Raw genomic sequence first — 17360 nt, 5'->3', positions numbered from 1 at the left:
GCAAAAGAGTGAAAGAATACTATGATAAGTTTATTTTAAAATAAAAAATTCGTTCCATCAGTTGTTAAATTTTAATAAGGTGGTTTTTCAAAATATTTTATTGAATTCATCTCATTTATTAGTAATAGTTATCAAATTTAATGCACCAAGAGTTTGGTATTATATTGTATTTATATTTGATAGAGTTGATTGTATTTAAATTGATAAATGCCGGTCTATTATACAATTTGCAAATAAACTTATTGAAAGCTTATTGAAATCATAAATAGTTAATTTCTGTATTATTGTTAAGATAACTGATCATTTGAAATTACAGACAGTAGAAGTAGAGCTTTCGTTAACTTTTATGGAATTTTATTAATAAATATTAAAATTTTGATAATTTAAATTACAGCGCATAAAATATATGAAGACTGAACCACTTATTTTTATCAATTTTCATATGTCCATGTTATATGAATTTATTTATTTTTTTTATTATCTAATTCAAAGCATGTTTTATGGATAATAAAGTATTTGTTATTTATGTTCATTAAATTTATTAAAAATTTAAAGAAAAATTTATTTTATCCTCCTTTATTGATTATAATATATACTTTTAGAAATTTAAACGTTATTCAATGTTTACTTATGTTTAAAATATTTTTTTAAGGAATAATAAATGTAAGGTATTGTTAGTGAAGCATGACTTTATCAGTTTCATCTATAATGTTCAGCAAATAAATAAAATAAATTATTGTTAGATGTTTTTTTTTTTTTTTTTTATATTCATTTGGAATTTGCAATATACGATCATTTCTCAGTACACTAATCAATTTAATATTATACGATTATTTTCCACAATATTGTTCAATAATAATAACGGTAATATAAAAAATTTATATAAAGATATTCATATATGTATAAATAGAATTTATTTAAGGTTAGTAAAATTAAAAACTTTTATATGATATATTGAGGTAAAAAAAACTGTTCAAAATACTCGAGAAAAGAGATTGTACGAAGACAATAAAATCATAAAAAAATCGTAGTATAAAATTTTTTAAATCAATAAAAAGATATAGGGATTCTGTTGCAATATATTTAAATCTATGACAATTTTAATGTAACTATGAATATGGTAAGATAGAATACTTAAGTACTATTGTAGATGTAACGTAATACAGATCTTTATTCATATTTTGCGTTTTATTTTATTTTGATAATTTTTCAGCATGCAATTAATAAAGGGATAATAGCATATGTTAAAGTTGATAATAGTAATGATTGATAATAGTTATGTTATATTCATAAAAAATATATAAATAAATAGTATTCTTTGTTATATTAATTTTAAAATTACGTATTTGAAACATTTTTATAATAATTTTAAACATAATTTACTTAAATTTATTTAAATACAGCCAATGTTAAGTCAATGTTATATTTCTTGTAAAGTAATTAATCGAGTTAACATTAAAATTTGCATTTAATAAATAAATAACCCTTTAGAGAGTTTAAATAATTAATTATTAAGTTTGTTACAATTTTACAATTAGAATTTCGGATTCTATTATGCAATAATATAATCACGAATTCCAAATCATACATATATTATGCATACATATAATATAGGACACCCATAAGACAGCGGTCATTGGATATAATGAAAAAAAAAAGAAAAAAAAAATTTACAATTATATGTGGTAATATTGTCTCTGCTTGAATAAGGTGATCGGCTAGTAAATTATTTTGACTGATGCGTTACATATGGATATTTTTCTTTTTAATGCAAGATTTATTTTCAAAGTATTAGTAATATATAGCGAATTAGATTAAAACCGCAGCTTCCGTTAAAATTGCTTTCTTGCATTCATTATCAGATATTATTTTTATATGGGTGCTCGTAAAAGGCTATTTCTAACGTTCGCTAGTAGTAGGGATAGCGTGATCGAGCGATGTGAAATTTTTACTTTGTAATATTACATCTTCAAAAGTTCATGTAAAATTTTTTTTGCATAAATTAATCAAAGTGAGCTTTGAAATACAATAAATTTACATTATTGAAGTATTAAATAAATTTAAGGAAATTGTATTAGGGATCTCACTAGTATTAGAAGAGAGCTTGTTTCGATTCACTTTAATTCACGATTAATGATCCGTTAGATTGTAATATATAATAATATAGTTATTGAATTACTCGAGTAATGTGTAGATGATCTATAATAATATTTTTTCAATTAAATTCTAATGAAGTAGTAAATCTAAACAAATAAAACTTTAAGGTAAAATTGACTAAGGGAGCAGAAATGGTGTAACATTAGTAATTGTCCGTAGAAATATCTTGTAAACCTAATCTGTAATGACTGTATTTATTTATTACCATATTATATTAAGATACAGATTGACAATAACTAATAGTAGGGGCGGTGAATTCAAAAGCTTCTTGTTAAAGTATCTACGACAATCATTATAGGAGAAATACATAAATTCAAATATGTTGGTAGTATATATTTATGGAATAACATTATGAATGATAAGATGTAGTAGTTATCTCACAGAGTTTGGTCAAATACGAACCTTGATATTGCGGCTGCGTACTTCAATTTAATGATAGGTAAAGTATATTATGCAATACCCTGAATTTATATGATTAAAGTTGATGTACTATGTAAGTCGAAATATACGATACCGTTGGGCGAAGAAACAAAGCACCAAATTGACTCGAAACATTAACAATGAATGCTACTTTGCTTTGAATAAGATTTTCTATGAACAATGTTTGGATATAAACGCGTTAATTTCATTATAAATAAAATCGTTATTTTTAAAAATTTTCTATTTAATTTGTTTTAGCTTTTAAAATTTCATATGAATGTTAATATTAAGTTTTTTTTTTAAAAACATGGAACGCCCTTATTTTTGTATATTACAATTTATATTTATTTTTATAGTAATGAAATTGATTTGACAAAAGATTTTCTTTGTATTATAAAAATGTTAATAAATATAAGAATATGAAAATAGGTATGTTGACAGGACAATAATGATTCTGAAATATTATAGCAATTTTAGAAAGAATTAAAACAGTATATAAATTTTATATATATATATATATATATATATATATAATATTTGTGAATATAATAAATAATATATAGTATATTGTATAATATATTTTTTAATTGAGTGACATTTATAATAGTTTTTTAACTTTATACTATTATAATTTTTAGTGTTTAAATAGAAATAAGTTTCAATTTATTTCTTTTATTTTGAAAACATAAGAACGAAAAATTGTTCCAATTCTGTGATCAATACATGAAATGTGATAATACATTAAAATACTTTAAAGTTTATTTATCTATAAATCTGATCGCACTCCAAAGGTAGGATCCGGTGGAGGAGAAGTTAGCGAAGTAAGTCCACTAGCTGGTTCAGCTGCATATCTGTTGCAACATTGAGGTCCGGGCGGTGGTCGTTCTCCATTTTTAAGTGCATCAATAATAGCTTTGGTTGTTTCAGGTGTTAAATCCTCCTAAAACATTTAATGTATGTATTTATAAATCATTTCATAACTATAAGATATATATTATATTTCATGAAAAAGCATATATTCAAATACGTACATAGTAATCATCATTAACTTGTAACATTGGAGCATTAGCACATGCACCAAGGCACTCTACCTCCGAGACAGAAAACATATTATCAGCAGAATTTCCACCTATTTCACAATTGGTTTCTTCGCGAACTACTTTTAATATAGAATCAGAATCTCTTAACCAACATGGTGTACATGTGCAGATTTGAACATGGTATTTTCCCATGGGTTTGCGATTGAACATTGTATAGAAAGTAGCAACTTCATATACTCTCATATTGGATACATTAAGGATTTCTGCAACTTTGTGCATTGCTGAAATGGGTAGCCAACCATACTGCCGTTGAGCAAGATCCAATAGAGGAATCATAGCACCTCGTTTATGCCCTTCTGGATAAATTTTTAATATTGCTTCAATTCTCTTTTTATTTGCTTCATTGAATTCGAAAGGGGTACTAGGATTATTATACTCTGTATCTCTGTGCTAAATATTAAATCAGATACATTAATTTTTTTGATTATTTTAATATAATATATAAGATTGCTAATATTAATATGTTATTATTAAAATTTCACTTTTCAATATATTGTTTTCATCTTTTAGTATTAGTGTAAGTGAAATATTTATGAAATAGTATCTTCAATTATCTTATAAATTAATTTTTTTAATTTAAAAAAATTTTACTAATGATAAAATAATAAAGAATGAAAATTATTTTCATACTCCAATTTGTAACTTACAGTAAATAGTGTGTCCGAAGATAAAATAGCTGATATTTGTAAATTTCTTATATTTTGTAGTACCTACAATATAAAATATTAATACATGATATTATTGCTTAATTAATGTTAAACAAATTCATGTAATATTACTGAAAATATATCAATAAATACGAATGCTTTAATTATTATTTGCATAAGATTTATTATTTTATATATTCTTTTTCATTAAATAAAATAAGGTAATATTTATAAAAATTAAATCAATTTGACACTAAAAATTTAATAAAATATTAGCAATATAAGGTAAATAATCCATATACAGTAAAAAAAAATGAAAAATTTATCAAAATGCAATAATTTGTAAGATATTTTTAATAAAATTATATTCTTCTCCATAGAAGATAAGTAAATTATTATTATTTTAATGAAATAATATTTACTTTAATATTAAGAACTAAAAACATATTATTTTTTTTTTTATTAAGTGCTGATGTTTTTATAAATTACATAATATTGAGGTTATAATTATGGAATTCATTATCGATATACTCTATAACTTTTACATACCGATAAATTACAAGTCTTTCGAAGAAATGTTAGCATTTTGTTATTAATTTATCTAGCACTTGGAAATAATTCTTAATTTAATTATTGGCTTATTTATTATGTACACCGTTTTACACTTTTTTCTGCAAAAATTGCTAAACCGTCGCTGGCCCCATCAGCTGATCTGATTCAAACACAAACAGAAAGCGCTAAGTTTATGAATGAGTTGAGAAAATATTTTAATGTACAATGTAATAAATGTAAAAGTATGAATGTGAATATCAAACAGATTTTTATTGGATTTCAGAATTAGTGAATTTATAGTTTTTAAATACAGGTATATGAAATTAATATGGTTTAATTATAATTACCATTTAGTAAAAATTTTTTAAATATGATTTCATCATTTCCAACATTTAACATAAACTTAGTAGATATAATTTTTTTCATTTTTATTTTAAACAACTTATAAAACTATTAATATTCAAGCAATAATTAGAAATTTATAAATTATTTTAATTTTTAAATAATTACGAATTTTAATGATGATTCTTAATTTTAGCCGATGGAATAAGTTTTTGTCACAGAAGAAGTAAAAAAAAAAAAAAAAAAGAAAAAAAAACATCCACAACAATAATAACAGCAGTAAAAATGATATTTTATCGAAATAGTTTTGTCTGTAAAAATACGCTAATTGAATTGGATATTAAAATTTTCAATAAATACTTTAAACATATTATAGTTAACATTAAATTATTAATTATACTAATATTTAACTAGACAACTGTTCAATTAACATTTTAATTAATTAATGATTGTGGTTCGATCTGTCATATAATTATTATATAGCACATTCGGTCCCTTGTATAAAATTAATTTTTCTTCGCAAATATTCTAATAAATCAATCGAAATGAATTTATTTTATAATTGGATTAAATTATTTAGTTAAATAATAAGTCCTATAAGAATATAATATTTATCCTTTAATAGGAGTGTGTAGAACTCTCAAATTTATATTATATTTAAATAAAACATTAATTTGGAATTATCGAAAATATTTATTTTGTGTAAATGCTTGATAATTTTAATAACCATTTACTTCGCAAATCGTTTGGAGCTTTACATATTTTCACGGATATTTTGATAATTACTGTGTTTTATGAGCTCGTGACGGATTGAACATGTTTACGCATTTCCTTGACAACCGCTCATTCGTTTATTTCAGTAAGGTCACAAGTCTAAATAAAGTATTTACCTGTAAAAGATATTTCTGTACTTAGCAAAACAGAATTTTGTTGTTCATGAATTCGCATCGAGTGATGTATTTATCGAGTAATGTACTGAGTCACATTTTATTTACAGAGTAATAACACTTTATATTAATTTTGTTAAAAAAAGGATACATAGAAAATTAATAAAACTTTAATAATGATTTCTACATAAGAATTAAATTTTCTGTATTTGTTCAAAATTGTATTGAATCTATAAATTGTTATTGTTCGAGGTGCTTTAACATTTTTTGTCGTCAATTATAAGGAGGTCAGTTGAAGTAAAGTTTTTTTACGCTGTTTTGTATGTATATTTGTATGTATATTTGCACTGATTATTAAAAAAGTTTTTATTTATTTATTGGTTTATTTCTCTCTCTCTCTCTCTTTCTCTCTCTCTCTCTCTCTCTCTCTCTCTCTCTCACTTAGATATCTATTTCTATTTATTTTACAGTTCTGTATAGAGGGTATAAATTTATGTTATAATGTAACCAATTATTAATTTGTACTATATTTATAAAATATTTTATAAAAGGTTAGTCTTTCAATACTTAATAAAGTTACTATCTATTTAATGTTTCAATGTTTTATGCATAGTAATTTCATGTTATTTATATTTAATATATTAAAGATAGGGCTCAATATAGGTAAAAGAAATTTGCTTTAAATTTGAAAATATTTTTCTATTAGTTTTCAATTGTTGCACAACTTGCTGTAATATAAAACTAAACGATGAAATAATTCTTTTATATTTATTTTATATTTCAAATTATGAAAAGGCAAAGAGCATTTATTTACTAAATTATATATTTTATTATATAGTATTTTGAATAAATGGTTTATATAATAATTATAACGATCAAATTTGTTAGTTATACAATAATTATATATATTATTTATCGAAGGTCATTTTTAGTTAACGAGTACTTAATATTACATATTAATGTAAGTGAAGGGAAGAAAAAAGTGTGCGAGAATGTTATTATTATGAAGAATAATTGGTATTAAATAGTGGTGAACATATTTCATTGTCAGATTATTATATATAAATCAATAAGATATAATAATCGATTATATAAAATAATCAGATTATTATAAAAAAATATATTTATATACTAATGACCAGCTTTATACATTGTTTAAAAAAATCACTAATCATTGTACACTGTGCAAAGATCTAATTATTTACTGATGATTTTTTATATATTCTTTTAATATGTTTTAGAAATTTAATTTGTTTAATAATCGACTTCTGTGTATATATTAGAATTAATTTTTTTACTATTGTAAAAGCTATTCTCAATATGATAGTACGTTTTAATAATAATATATTACAATAATTACTATATAGCATTTTTGTAAAAAATATATAATTACAGTTTGTATTTGCTAAAGTAGTTGTCTTTTTAATTTTGTTTAAATTGTAACAATGAAATTTTTAAATAAAAATCACTTTAATCAACTACATTTTACATATATATGTATGTAAATTTTTAGTAGTGTGACTTATTTATAGATCATAATTTTTATAATTATTATTGTGATTTATAGAGACATATTTATCATTGCGTATTTATTATATTAAAGCATATTGTTAACATAATTCTCAAATAAGTGACCATATTAAATATTGTTTGACCTATATTACTATTTATAAATGAATGAATGATCATTTCATCTTATTTATTTATAAATTCATTAACAATGAAAAATTTTGAATCTTAAAATTAAATATATCAATTGTCTTACTAATTTGGATTAATGTTTGATGTTACAAATGACCTTGAATAAATTAATTAAGTTTTGTATATAAATATTGAGATTAAAATGTTCTCATTTATTTACGTATAATTTAATATTTATTGAAAATTTCATGTTTTAGTAAATATGATATTATTCGTTAAAATTAAAATATCAAATTATGTCATTTTATTTCACAATAGAATCATTGATTTTATTACTTATTATATCAGTATCATTTATACGGAATATCATTTACAATTGAATTATCAAAGGAAGTTTTTATACAAATAGAAATTATAAAGTTATATAAGATATTAATAATTTTATTTTATTCAATAATCTTGTGATATAATGTATTTTGTATAATATATAATGATTTATAATTATATTTCAATATTACTTTGATACTTTTAAAATCCTGAGTATCAATGTGCAAAAATAATTCATTTGCATATTTTTTGCATTACAATGTTTAATTTTTTTACTTACAGTAAACAAATATAATATATTGTTATAAAAATATATTATTTAATCTATTTTAAAATTATATATATATATATATATATTAAAAATTGTTTCAATTTGATGTAGAAACTCTTATTACAATTATAGAGAGGGTGCAAACGAAGGAAATCGTTTTTTAAAAAATAAGGGCAAGTGTGTAGCGACGATTTTATAATAAACACATGGATAGTAATTATAGAGCGAATGTTGGTAAATGGTTACCTCGGGCATCGGCTACCCTTGAGAAATGCTTTGCAGATTCTTTAAAGTTCAATGAAACAATAAATGGACTTGCGGGCCAGATAGCTGCACTCATGAAGCATGATATACGAATAGATTCTTACAATAAAACTGTATGTATTGAATCTTTCTGTTCTTCATTTTTTCCCCTTCATTTCTTGTATTTCATCATAAGGTATTTTAACTTTTCATGTTTATGTCATTTCTTCCAAGTTATTATATATTTTACAATTTTCAATTTCTTTATGCTCGTACTTCATTATAACATTTCATAAGCACAGAAAAATATGGTTTGCATTTTATATATTTAAACATTTTAATTATCGGTATAGATATATAATTGCTCTTTTTTTTTTTTAATTTAAATCGTAATACTAAAAGAAAATTTTCATATAATTTTATATTCTAATAAATGTTCAGTTAAATATCTTATTAATATCGCTTTTGTATAAAAGTGTTTGTTATCTATAAATATTACTCTTTCATTCGACTTATTTAATAATGAAAATACATAATAGCAGTCAAACAATAATGTGGAAATGTAATGAATGTAACTACCAACAAACGAGGAGAGAATTATTCTTATACATTCTCGAGATCTAAATTAATAATATTTTCAAATATCATATAGTTTTATCAGATAATATATCACTTTTTTTTTATTTGTAAGAAAAATGATAATTGTAATGTTACTGCAATTAATATAAAAATTACTGTTATTTCACTTTTGATATATAAATATTTTATTAAATTCGTAATATTATGATATATAATGTTTTATAATGCTTAAAATGAAGTTCGCGCTATAGTAGAATTCATATAAATATTATCAATTTGACTCACCATAATCAAACGAAAGAATAGAAACTCAAATACCATAGAAACTCAAATTTTACAGATTACAAAAGTAAGAGAATTTAACAATAAAATCTTATATTTAAATGTATTATATAATATTGAACGATAATTTACATAATATTAATAATATAGATATTATAATAATTAATGTAATATTAATGTAATATAATAAATAATTAATTAATGTAATTACATAATAAAAATCATTGTAGAAATTGTCTAGATCTAGAAAGCTTTCGAGAAATTATAATACAGATTTTCATTTATGCGTATTAGATATATTTAGAATTTTACAACGTATATATATTTCAATTCAAATAAATAATTTTTTTAATATTATTTCATTACTCTAACGAAACAGTTCTTTTGTTTTTCAGTTACATCACACAAATGTGGTAACTAGGGAAATAATTAGAGGACCTATAATTTCATTGATGTTTAATCTCTTTTTTTATATTTTAGATATTTTCTATTATTTGATACTTTCTATTTGATATTTGAATTGCTTTTTATTTTATCTACAGCAACGCACAACTTTATGCGTGATTTATTAATGAAGGAACTCTGTAATATCTCAATAGCAAATTCTTGATATAATATATATTTATTTATTATATACATAAAACATGTAAAAATAGTAGATATTTAAAAATAAATTATAAATATAATATTACTAGTATTTATAATTTATTTAACGTATAATTAAAAATATTTAAAACTGTTAGTTTTAACATATAATACGTAAAATATCAAATTTATTTGTTATTAGAGGCATTCCATAAAATATTCATATTAAATAATTATTAATATACTCGAATTAATTAATTAAATAATAGAGTTCTTTTATTAATCTTTAATCAATAATATTTTTAATACTATTATTTTTTTAATTCTACTTATAGAAATTAAAAATATTAACTGAAAAATTAGAATTAGCCGTTCCGGAATGTAAAATTATGCTGGAGGTATTTAAGCCGCAGAATTTTGTTTTTCAATATAAAATCCAATATTTAACATTTACTTTGAAAAAGAACGTTAATACCATTGCTAGATTTATGAGAAAACTAATTAATGAATTAGTTAGTTGTGCAAATGAAGAAAACTTAAGGATAGTTTTTAGGTAAGATGTTAATTATTTAAAAAAAAAAAAGCACCAATTTTTATTTTAAATAATAATAGCTAATTTTGAAATAAAAAAATATAAAATATATAGGTTAGTTAATGTTTATAACAAGTTATTAAATGTAGATCACGATGTCTCAGATTTGTCTATAAATATATTTCATAATGATTGTCCAAACATGTTAGTATTAGAAAAACAACTTTCAATTACTCGCATATTAAAGGTAAAGTATATAATTGTATATATATATATATATATATATATATATATATTTATATGTATCCGTGCGGTACGCCTGCATGTGTGAATTTACAAAGTTTTTGGAATATTTTACACTGCACAGATGTTAGCTAAGAATCGAGCCGAAGAATATTGTCATGAGCTTATCGATTGCGCTTTATCAAACTATCGATCCACTTGTGATAAGGATGATACAAGATTTATTACCCCTAATGATGTGGATATTTCTGATAATTCAAGTATTGAAATTTATCGGTGATTGCTAAATCTATTTTTGTTAATCAATCAATTATTTTTCAATTAAAATATCTAATAATAATAATTTAATATAAAACAATTTTTTAATGTATATTTATGCAATCGCGTTTTATTTATTTTGTTTAAAATAAATTTTTTTTTTTTTTTTTTTTTTTTTTATTATTTTGACAAATAATGTGCTTAGAATTTATTTGTAAAAATAAACTAAATTGTTTTCAAGCGTCTACTTATTATTGATATATTTTTGTTTAGGACTTTAACAAAACATTTGACGCTTCCGATTGCTAAAATTGCTGATGCTCAAGAAGCAAACTCTAATGTAGAAAATATACAGGCTTTAGTAAATACACAAAATGATGAAATTCTTGAATTACTCAATATTATAAAAATAATATCTCCATATTTATTTGGTCCTGATACAACAAAAATGAATAATGGTAATTTAACAATGAATATGTAAATATTTTTATAATATTTTATTATCTAAAATTAAACTGCATGTTAGTATTATATTATTATATCTATGATATATTTATATATAATAAAACGGATTAAAAGTATTTTTGAATTATTATATAAGTTGAAATTATTTTTAAATAGAATTTTTTTACTTTCATCAATGATACATAAATATGTAATATTAATGTTCAATTAATAATATTCGTAATTTTAATTATTAGTTTATACAGATAGATCACCTATTATATTTATAAAAGTATATGTGGATTAATTTAGGTAGTTATAAAATACTGTTTAAAGTTTCAAAAATAATTATATTTTATATTATCTCTACATTAAATATTTGTTTTAATTAGAAACTAATGATTTATTCAATTTAATGAATGTAATTAATAAAAGTATAATATTGCAAAATTTATTGAATATTTTTTATATGTAGTTATGATCTCAGTTAAATCAATAAATAAGAGAAAGTAAAGTTTTTAAGTAATTTGGTTCTTAATAAATTATATTATAATTTAGTTTTGATTGCCAGTAGTTATTTCATTACTTTACTATATTATACACATTTAAAAAACATTAATTTTTATAAAACAAATGATTTTGTATTATTAATAGATAAAGTCAAAATACGACGAGCTGCTGTTACAAAAATAATTGAATTTTATCAAGAGGTGGCATGGAGTTCAGTATCAACTATATTAGATCATGTAGTTCTCTGGTGGTCACCCGAAGCTTTAGCTGTTCGACACGATGATGGATCGAAGCATTTGAAGGATTGGTTACAACAATTTATTAAAGAAAAAGACGGTATAATTAATAAAAAAAAAAAACAAAATAAATTTTACAATTCAATATTTCATATTAGCTTCTTGTGCATTATTTTACGTATATGACTAACTATTTTCAATTATTTTAATAAATGGAACTATTATTACTTTTTAAAATATACTATAAGTTGAAATAGTTGTATGATTAAAACAAAATTGTTTACAGTTCCATCTACTGTAAGGCCAGCTCTTCAAACTCTATGTGATGCGCTCGGATCTCACATGACCGTTACGGGTTGGGATAAATTTTTTCGATTAGCATATATTGATGCGTTTGAGTGTCAGTCAAAGGCGGCATCCGAAGTTTCCGAGGTATGCTTTGGATTTATTATCAATTAGTCTTCTTGTTATATTGTAATTGAATATTGTAAATTTATTTAATAAAATGTTTACTTTCACAAAAAATATATGAAGTTGTTAAGTAATGTTAACAAGTAGGAAAACTAATGTTTTGTAGAAATTAATGAGTATAATGAGTTATTTAAAACAATAATGCCTCGATATAAAAAGCCAACGATTAAAAGTATTTTATATTTGATACAATTTCAAAAAATTGAAGAAATGCACGATAAAGGGAACCGATACGGGACAAAAGTTCGTCGACGTCTTCTATCTTCTGATGACTCTAAGTAATGAATGCGAGACGGATGGCGAGTGGATTGTTGGTGCACCCTTAATTGAGCTTCCACTATCTGAACAAATTGTTGTATTACATCGAATGGATCATTCGGTTCACACAATGCGACTTTGGGTCATGCAGGAGACCCGTATGATAGCTCATACCTGGGATCTACAAGTTTTTTTTTTACTAGTTAAAGGGGATATTGTCAATTGTATAGATGTATTGTCTAATTTAAAGGTAACTTTGTAAATTTTCATTATCATTATTTCAATATATATATATATATATATATATATATATATTTATTTATTTGTTTATTAATTTAAAAGTAAATTAATTTTATTTTATTATAAAATTATGAATTTTTTCTATTTGAAATGCGATTGTAGAAAATACGATACTTTTATATAAATGTTTTTCTCCTAAATCTTTTTTATTGGTAAAATAATAATAAGTTTTGTTTTTAATTTTAATATAGTTTCATAATTATATGAATAATTATTAAAATAGTCTTTGGAGTTAATTATATTATTTACAAATTTAATTAAAAGTATTTTTGGACCTTAAAAGCAATTTTAAAAAAATAATTTTTTTATTCTATAGTGAATTCGAATTTTTTAATTTAATTTTATTAAATATATTTTATTTATTTGGAATTCAATGTAAACATTGTCATATTTATAACAATTGTGAATAGTTATAGTATGATAAATTTACAAGGTGTATTAAAATATTATGTGACAGGTGTTTCTCGTTTGTTATGTGAAAACTCACTGGAATAAGCGATGACTTCAAGTATTAATAAAGCCGATTTAACTTATAAATATATAAGAATTAATTAAATATATTTAAATAAAGTACTAAATTATTGATTTGTACATTTGCAAAAGAGAATTTCTGAGTGCTTTCATATGCATTTATATGTGATGTTAAATGTAACGAATAATTTTATTCGATCTTTTTTTTATCAATGTATTTATATTAAAATATAACTGTATATTCAGATGGAAAAAGAATACATTCATTGAAACTTGAATGTATAATTTTAATTAATTGTATATTCGAAATAAATAAATGCATATATTTATTAATAAAAGAAATAGTTAAAGCTTTAAATTTCAGAGAATTTAATCATGTTTTGAATTAATCAAATTACACAATATATCGTTTCAATTAAAAGTAGAACAATAGTTGAATAAAAATTCAGGTATCAGAAATTGATATTTTTATTACATCGTGATAGCTTATGTACATTATCGATCGTTTAATGAAATACAGAATTATTATTTTAGTCTGGATTATTTAAGCTCTGATTTGTGAATTAAATATTTTATTCTCTATTTCCCTTTATGAAAGGCTGTCTTTTTTATTTTCTTTTCCTGTGACTGTGTATTGTTTCCATATTCTATTTTCTCTTTTTCAGCTTTTTCTCTGCCTGCATATTTTTATTTTATGTTAAGTATTATATTACTTTTACTGGCTGATTATTAATATGAAGATATGTGTAATGTTTACTATTCATTCAAAACTAGTAATCTACATTTTCAGATTTTTAATTAAAGCTCTACGAAGTCTGTATATTAATAAATTATTCATAGTTATAAGGTTGCTTAAATTCGTTACAATTAATGCATGTTATATTTTAGTTTAATAATATATAATATTTAGATACTCTTGAAAGAATCATGTTTCAAATATTATTTTTCTTAACGATTTCTTCCTTTATAAGTAAAATCAAAATCAATGCTTTTTATTATAATTTAATGTATCTAATAATGAAATTACAAATAAAGAAATGTACATACTTATTTTGGAAAATCAATTGAATTTATTTGAAAATCTATAGCAGGAATTACATTAATAGATCAATATAAAAATATTTGATCATATCTTGAATTTTTAGTCTTTTATTGCCCTTGATTATTTATTTGATCAATAGAGCAGAAAATAATCAAATTATTGTTGAAAAATAATTGTTTTACGTATTTTAATTAATGTAAATTTCATGTATAATAATAAGAACAGATTCTATCGTAATTCTGAGTTCTTGAAACAATTTGAGGGAGATAATTACAGAAAAATATTTATATTCACTTATGGTACAAATATTTGATTGATTTAGCAGTTTTGGTACTGAATTAATGAATATAACCTCTAATCGAAGATGTTTCGATTTTCTTTTCAACTGGAAAACGATCCGGCTAATCCTCCTTGGTAAATATAAAGGTTTGATAGTCACTGATCGAGTTCTTTATTGTTGGGAACTATAAATAAATTTACAGATAATTTATAAAGAGTTGAAACTTCGTAAATAACTACGTGTGAGATAAAAGATTTATTCCTTTCGATCAATATATTGGCTGGTTCTATCAGTTATATTCTTGAGGATAATATAAGAAACGGCTTCTTAATATATAAAATCGAATATGACGCGAAAGAAATTAATACTTTGAAAAGTTAAATTCTTTGATCTGGGTGTGTTACTTAAACGAACATTAATTTTTAATTCAATATATTATATATATTTATTTATTTATAATTATAAATAATAATTCTACAAACCAGATTTATAATAATAGTTAATTTTAATGATAGTTTTATATTTTTTTATTATTTTTGCATTTTAGATAAGTAAATTATAATGAATTATTATTTATTTACATATTTTTTATTAATTTATACATAGTTAAATTTAGAATACCTTTGACCGACTATAGAATTTTTAAAAAGGTTACATAAAAAATAAGTAAATGAAAAATAAAAATAAATAAATGTTGTTTTTTATTCTAACATGTATTTTGATTCCATAGGAAGTTAAATAAATTGAATTTTCAATTTATTTATTAATATTAAGACTGTTTATGGAACATTGTTATTACATCGATAATTCATTTTTACAAAAGTTCAAATATTTATACAAAATTTGATTTTAAAGTAAACATATTAGGTTGCAGATCACAGTAATAAATTGCAAGAGAAAATAATGAATGTTCAAGTTTATGTTTGTGCAAAAATGCGTGCAAAAATTATTTCAGAAGTTATGGCCAATATTCAACTATTAAAAGTATATAAAAATTGAGAATAATTATATGAAAAAATGTTTATAATTTATATAAAAATATGCTATTTTATAGGATTCGCCAACTTTATGTATTAATATTTTGGCAAAAATTGGTCGAGTCATCAGTCTCACTAATCTTCATATGTGTTTTCCAAAATCTAATTATTGGAGACAAAATTTATCTACGGCTCCATCTACGACCAGTTTTTACGTTGAAACATATTTTGGTAATTTAATACAATTAATTACATATCTCATATCCCATTTATATTCATAATTTTTTCATTCGTTTTTTATCGAAAGAACTATATTAACTTTTGTTAATGGAGTAGTTTTTCTATTTGTATATTTTTTTTAGAAAGAGTATTGCTTCCAGTTCTGAAAGTCATTGAAGATTTTGAAATATCAAATATGATTCTTCAAATAATGTGTGAAGCATGGTTAGATCATATATATTTACATAAAATAAAATTTAGGTACTAATAAAATAAAGAATTTTTTATCGAAGTATTTAAATAATTGTAGACAAGTGTTAATATTAATCATATGTTCAGCGAATGGGGAGCACTGCAATTACTTACTGATTTTGCTCATGTATTAACATGGGTTACTAATTGCTCTATAATTTCTGAAAACGTTCGACCGCATTTATTAAAAAATGAAGTATTACGCAGGTGTGAAGGAGTCGGACGTTTACTTCTTCGTCACCCAGGGGAGGCAATTTCAATGAACAAAAAGCTTCGTAAGTTCTTTATTTTAAAAAAAAAAAAAAAAAAAAAAAAAAAAAAAAAAGACTAATTACGTACTATATATAAAGTTATAAAATTGTAAATTAAAACATATTTATTTGAGAATTGTTTCAGTACATGAATTGAAATATTATTCTTAAAATTTTAGTTAAAAAAACTACGCAAAATGGATCATTTGAATCATTTGGACTTGAAAGAATGCCAGCTGAAATGTACGTTCCAAATCAGGAACAATGGTTGGAGCTTCGAGCAGCAAAGCGATTTAATTTTTGCTGTCTATAATAGTATTTATAATCATTTAATTTTACGTTAAGAATTAATTCTATTTTGAAACAATAGACTTATTTATTTTAATAAAATAAGGTAATGTAACTATAAATAAAAATTATATGTTAATTCACTTATCTTTGGATTTGCGAGAAATATATTTTACAATTTTTTAAATAATAAATTATAATATATAATTATATATTATAATATATATATATATATATATATATATATATTATTAATATTTAAAATACAAACATTTTTATCTTCATATAATATCAG

The 17360-nt window shown here is 22.0% G+C and overlaps 2 protein-coding genes across 2 annotated transcripts; one reads left to right on the top strand and one right to left on the bottom strand.

Annotated features, from left to right (window-relative positions):
- The first annotated feature begins 830 nt into the window (after positions 1-830).
- Positions 831-17090, top strand: LOC105368487 (coiled-coil domain-containing protein 142). The gene is made up of 14 exons (XM_011507499.1): positions 831-864; positions 8477-8721; positions 10498-10586; positions 10680-10812; positions 10933-11084; positions 11340-11524; positions 12165-12356; positions 12543-12688; positions 12936-13235; positions 15946-16062; positions 16133-16286; positions 16418-16535; positions 16614-16801; positions 16957-17090. The coding sequence occupies exons 2-14, from the start codon at positions 8551-8553 to the stop codon at positions 17088-17090; spliced, it is 2079 nt and encodes a 692-aa protein (XP_011505801.1). The 5' UTR covers positions 831-864; positions 8477-8550.
- On the bottom strand, positions 3224-4961 carry ND-24 (NADH dehydrogenase ubiquinone). Its single transcript, XM_011507202.1, has 4 exons — positions 4874-4961; positions 4325-4387; positions 3609-4067; positions 3224-3517 (listed from the first exon to the last, which is right to left on the bottom strand). Exons 1-4 carry the CDS (start codon positions 4907-4909, stop codon positions 3344-3346), a joined length of 732 nt encoding a protein of 243 aa, XP_011505504.1. The 5' UTR covers positions 4910-4961; the 3' UTR covers positions 3224-3343.
- Positions 17091-17360: the final 270 nt, after the last annotated feature.

This window comes from Ceratosolen solmsi, unplaced genomic scaffold (genome assembly GCF_000503995.2).
Source record: "Ceratosolen solmsi marchali unplaced genomic scaffold, CerSol_1.0 scaffold6, whole genome shotgun sequence".
NCBI lineage: Eukaryota > Metazoa > Arthropoda > Insecta > Hymenoptera > Agaonidae > Ceratosolen > Ceratosolen solmsi.
The sequence above is the reverse complement of the archived record's forward strand: the minus strand, read 5'-3'. Positions and strand labels throughout refer to the sequence as shown.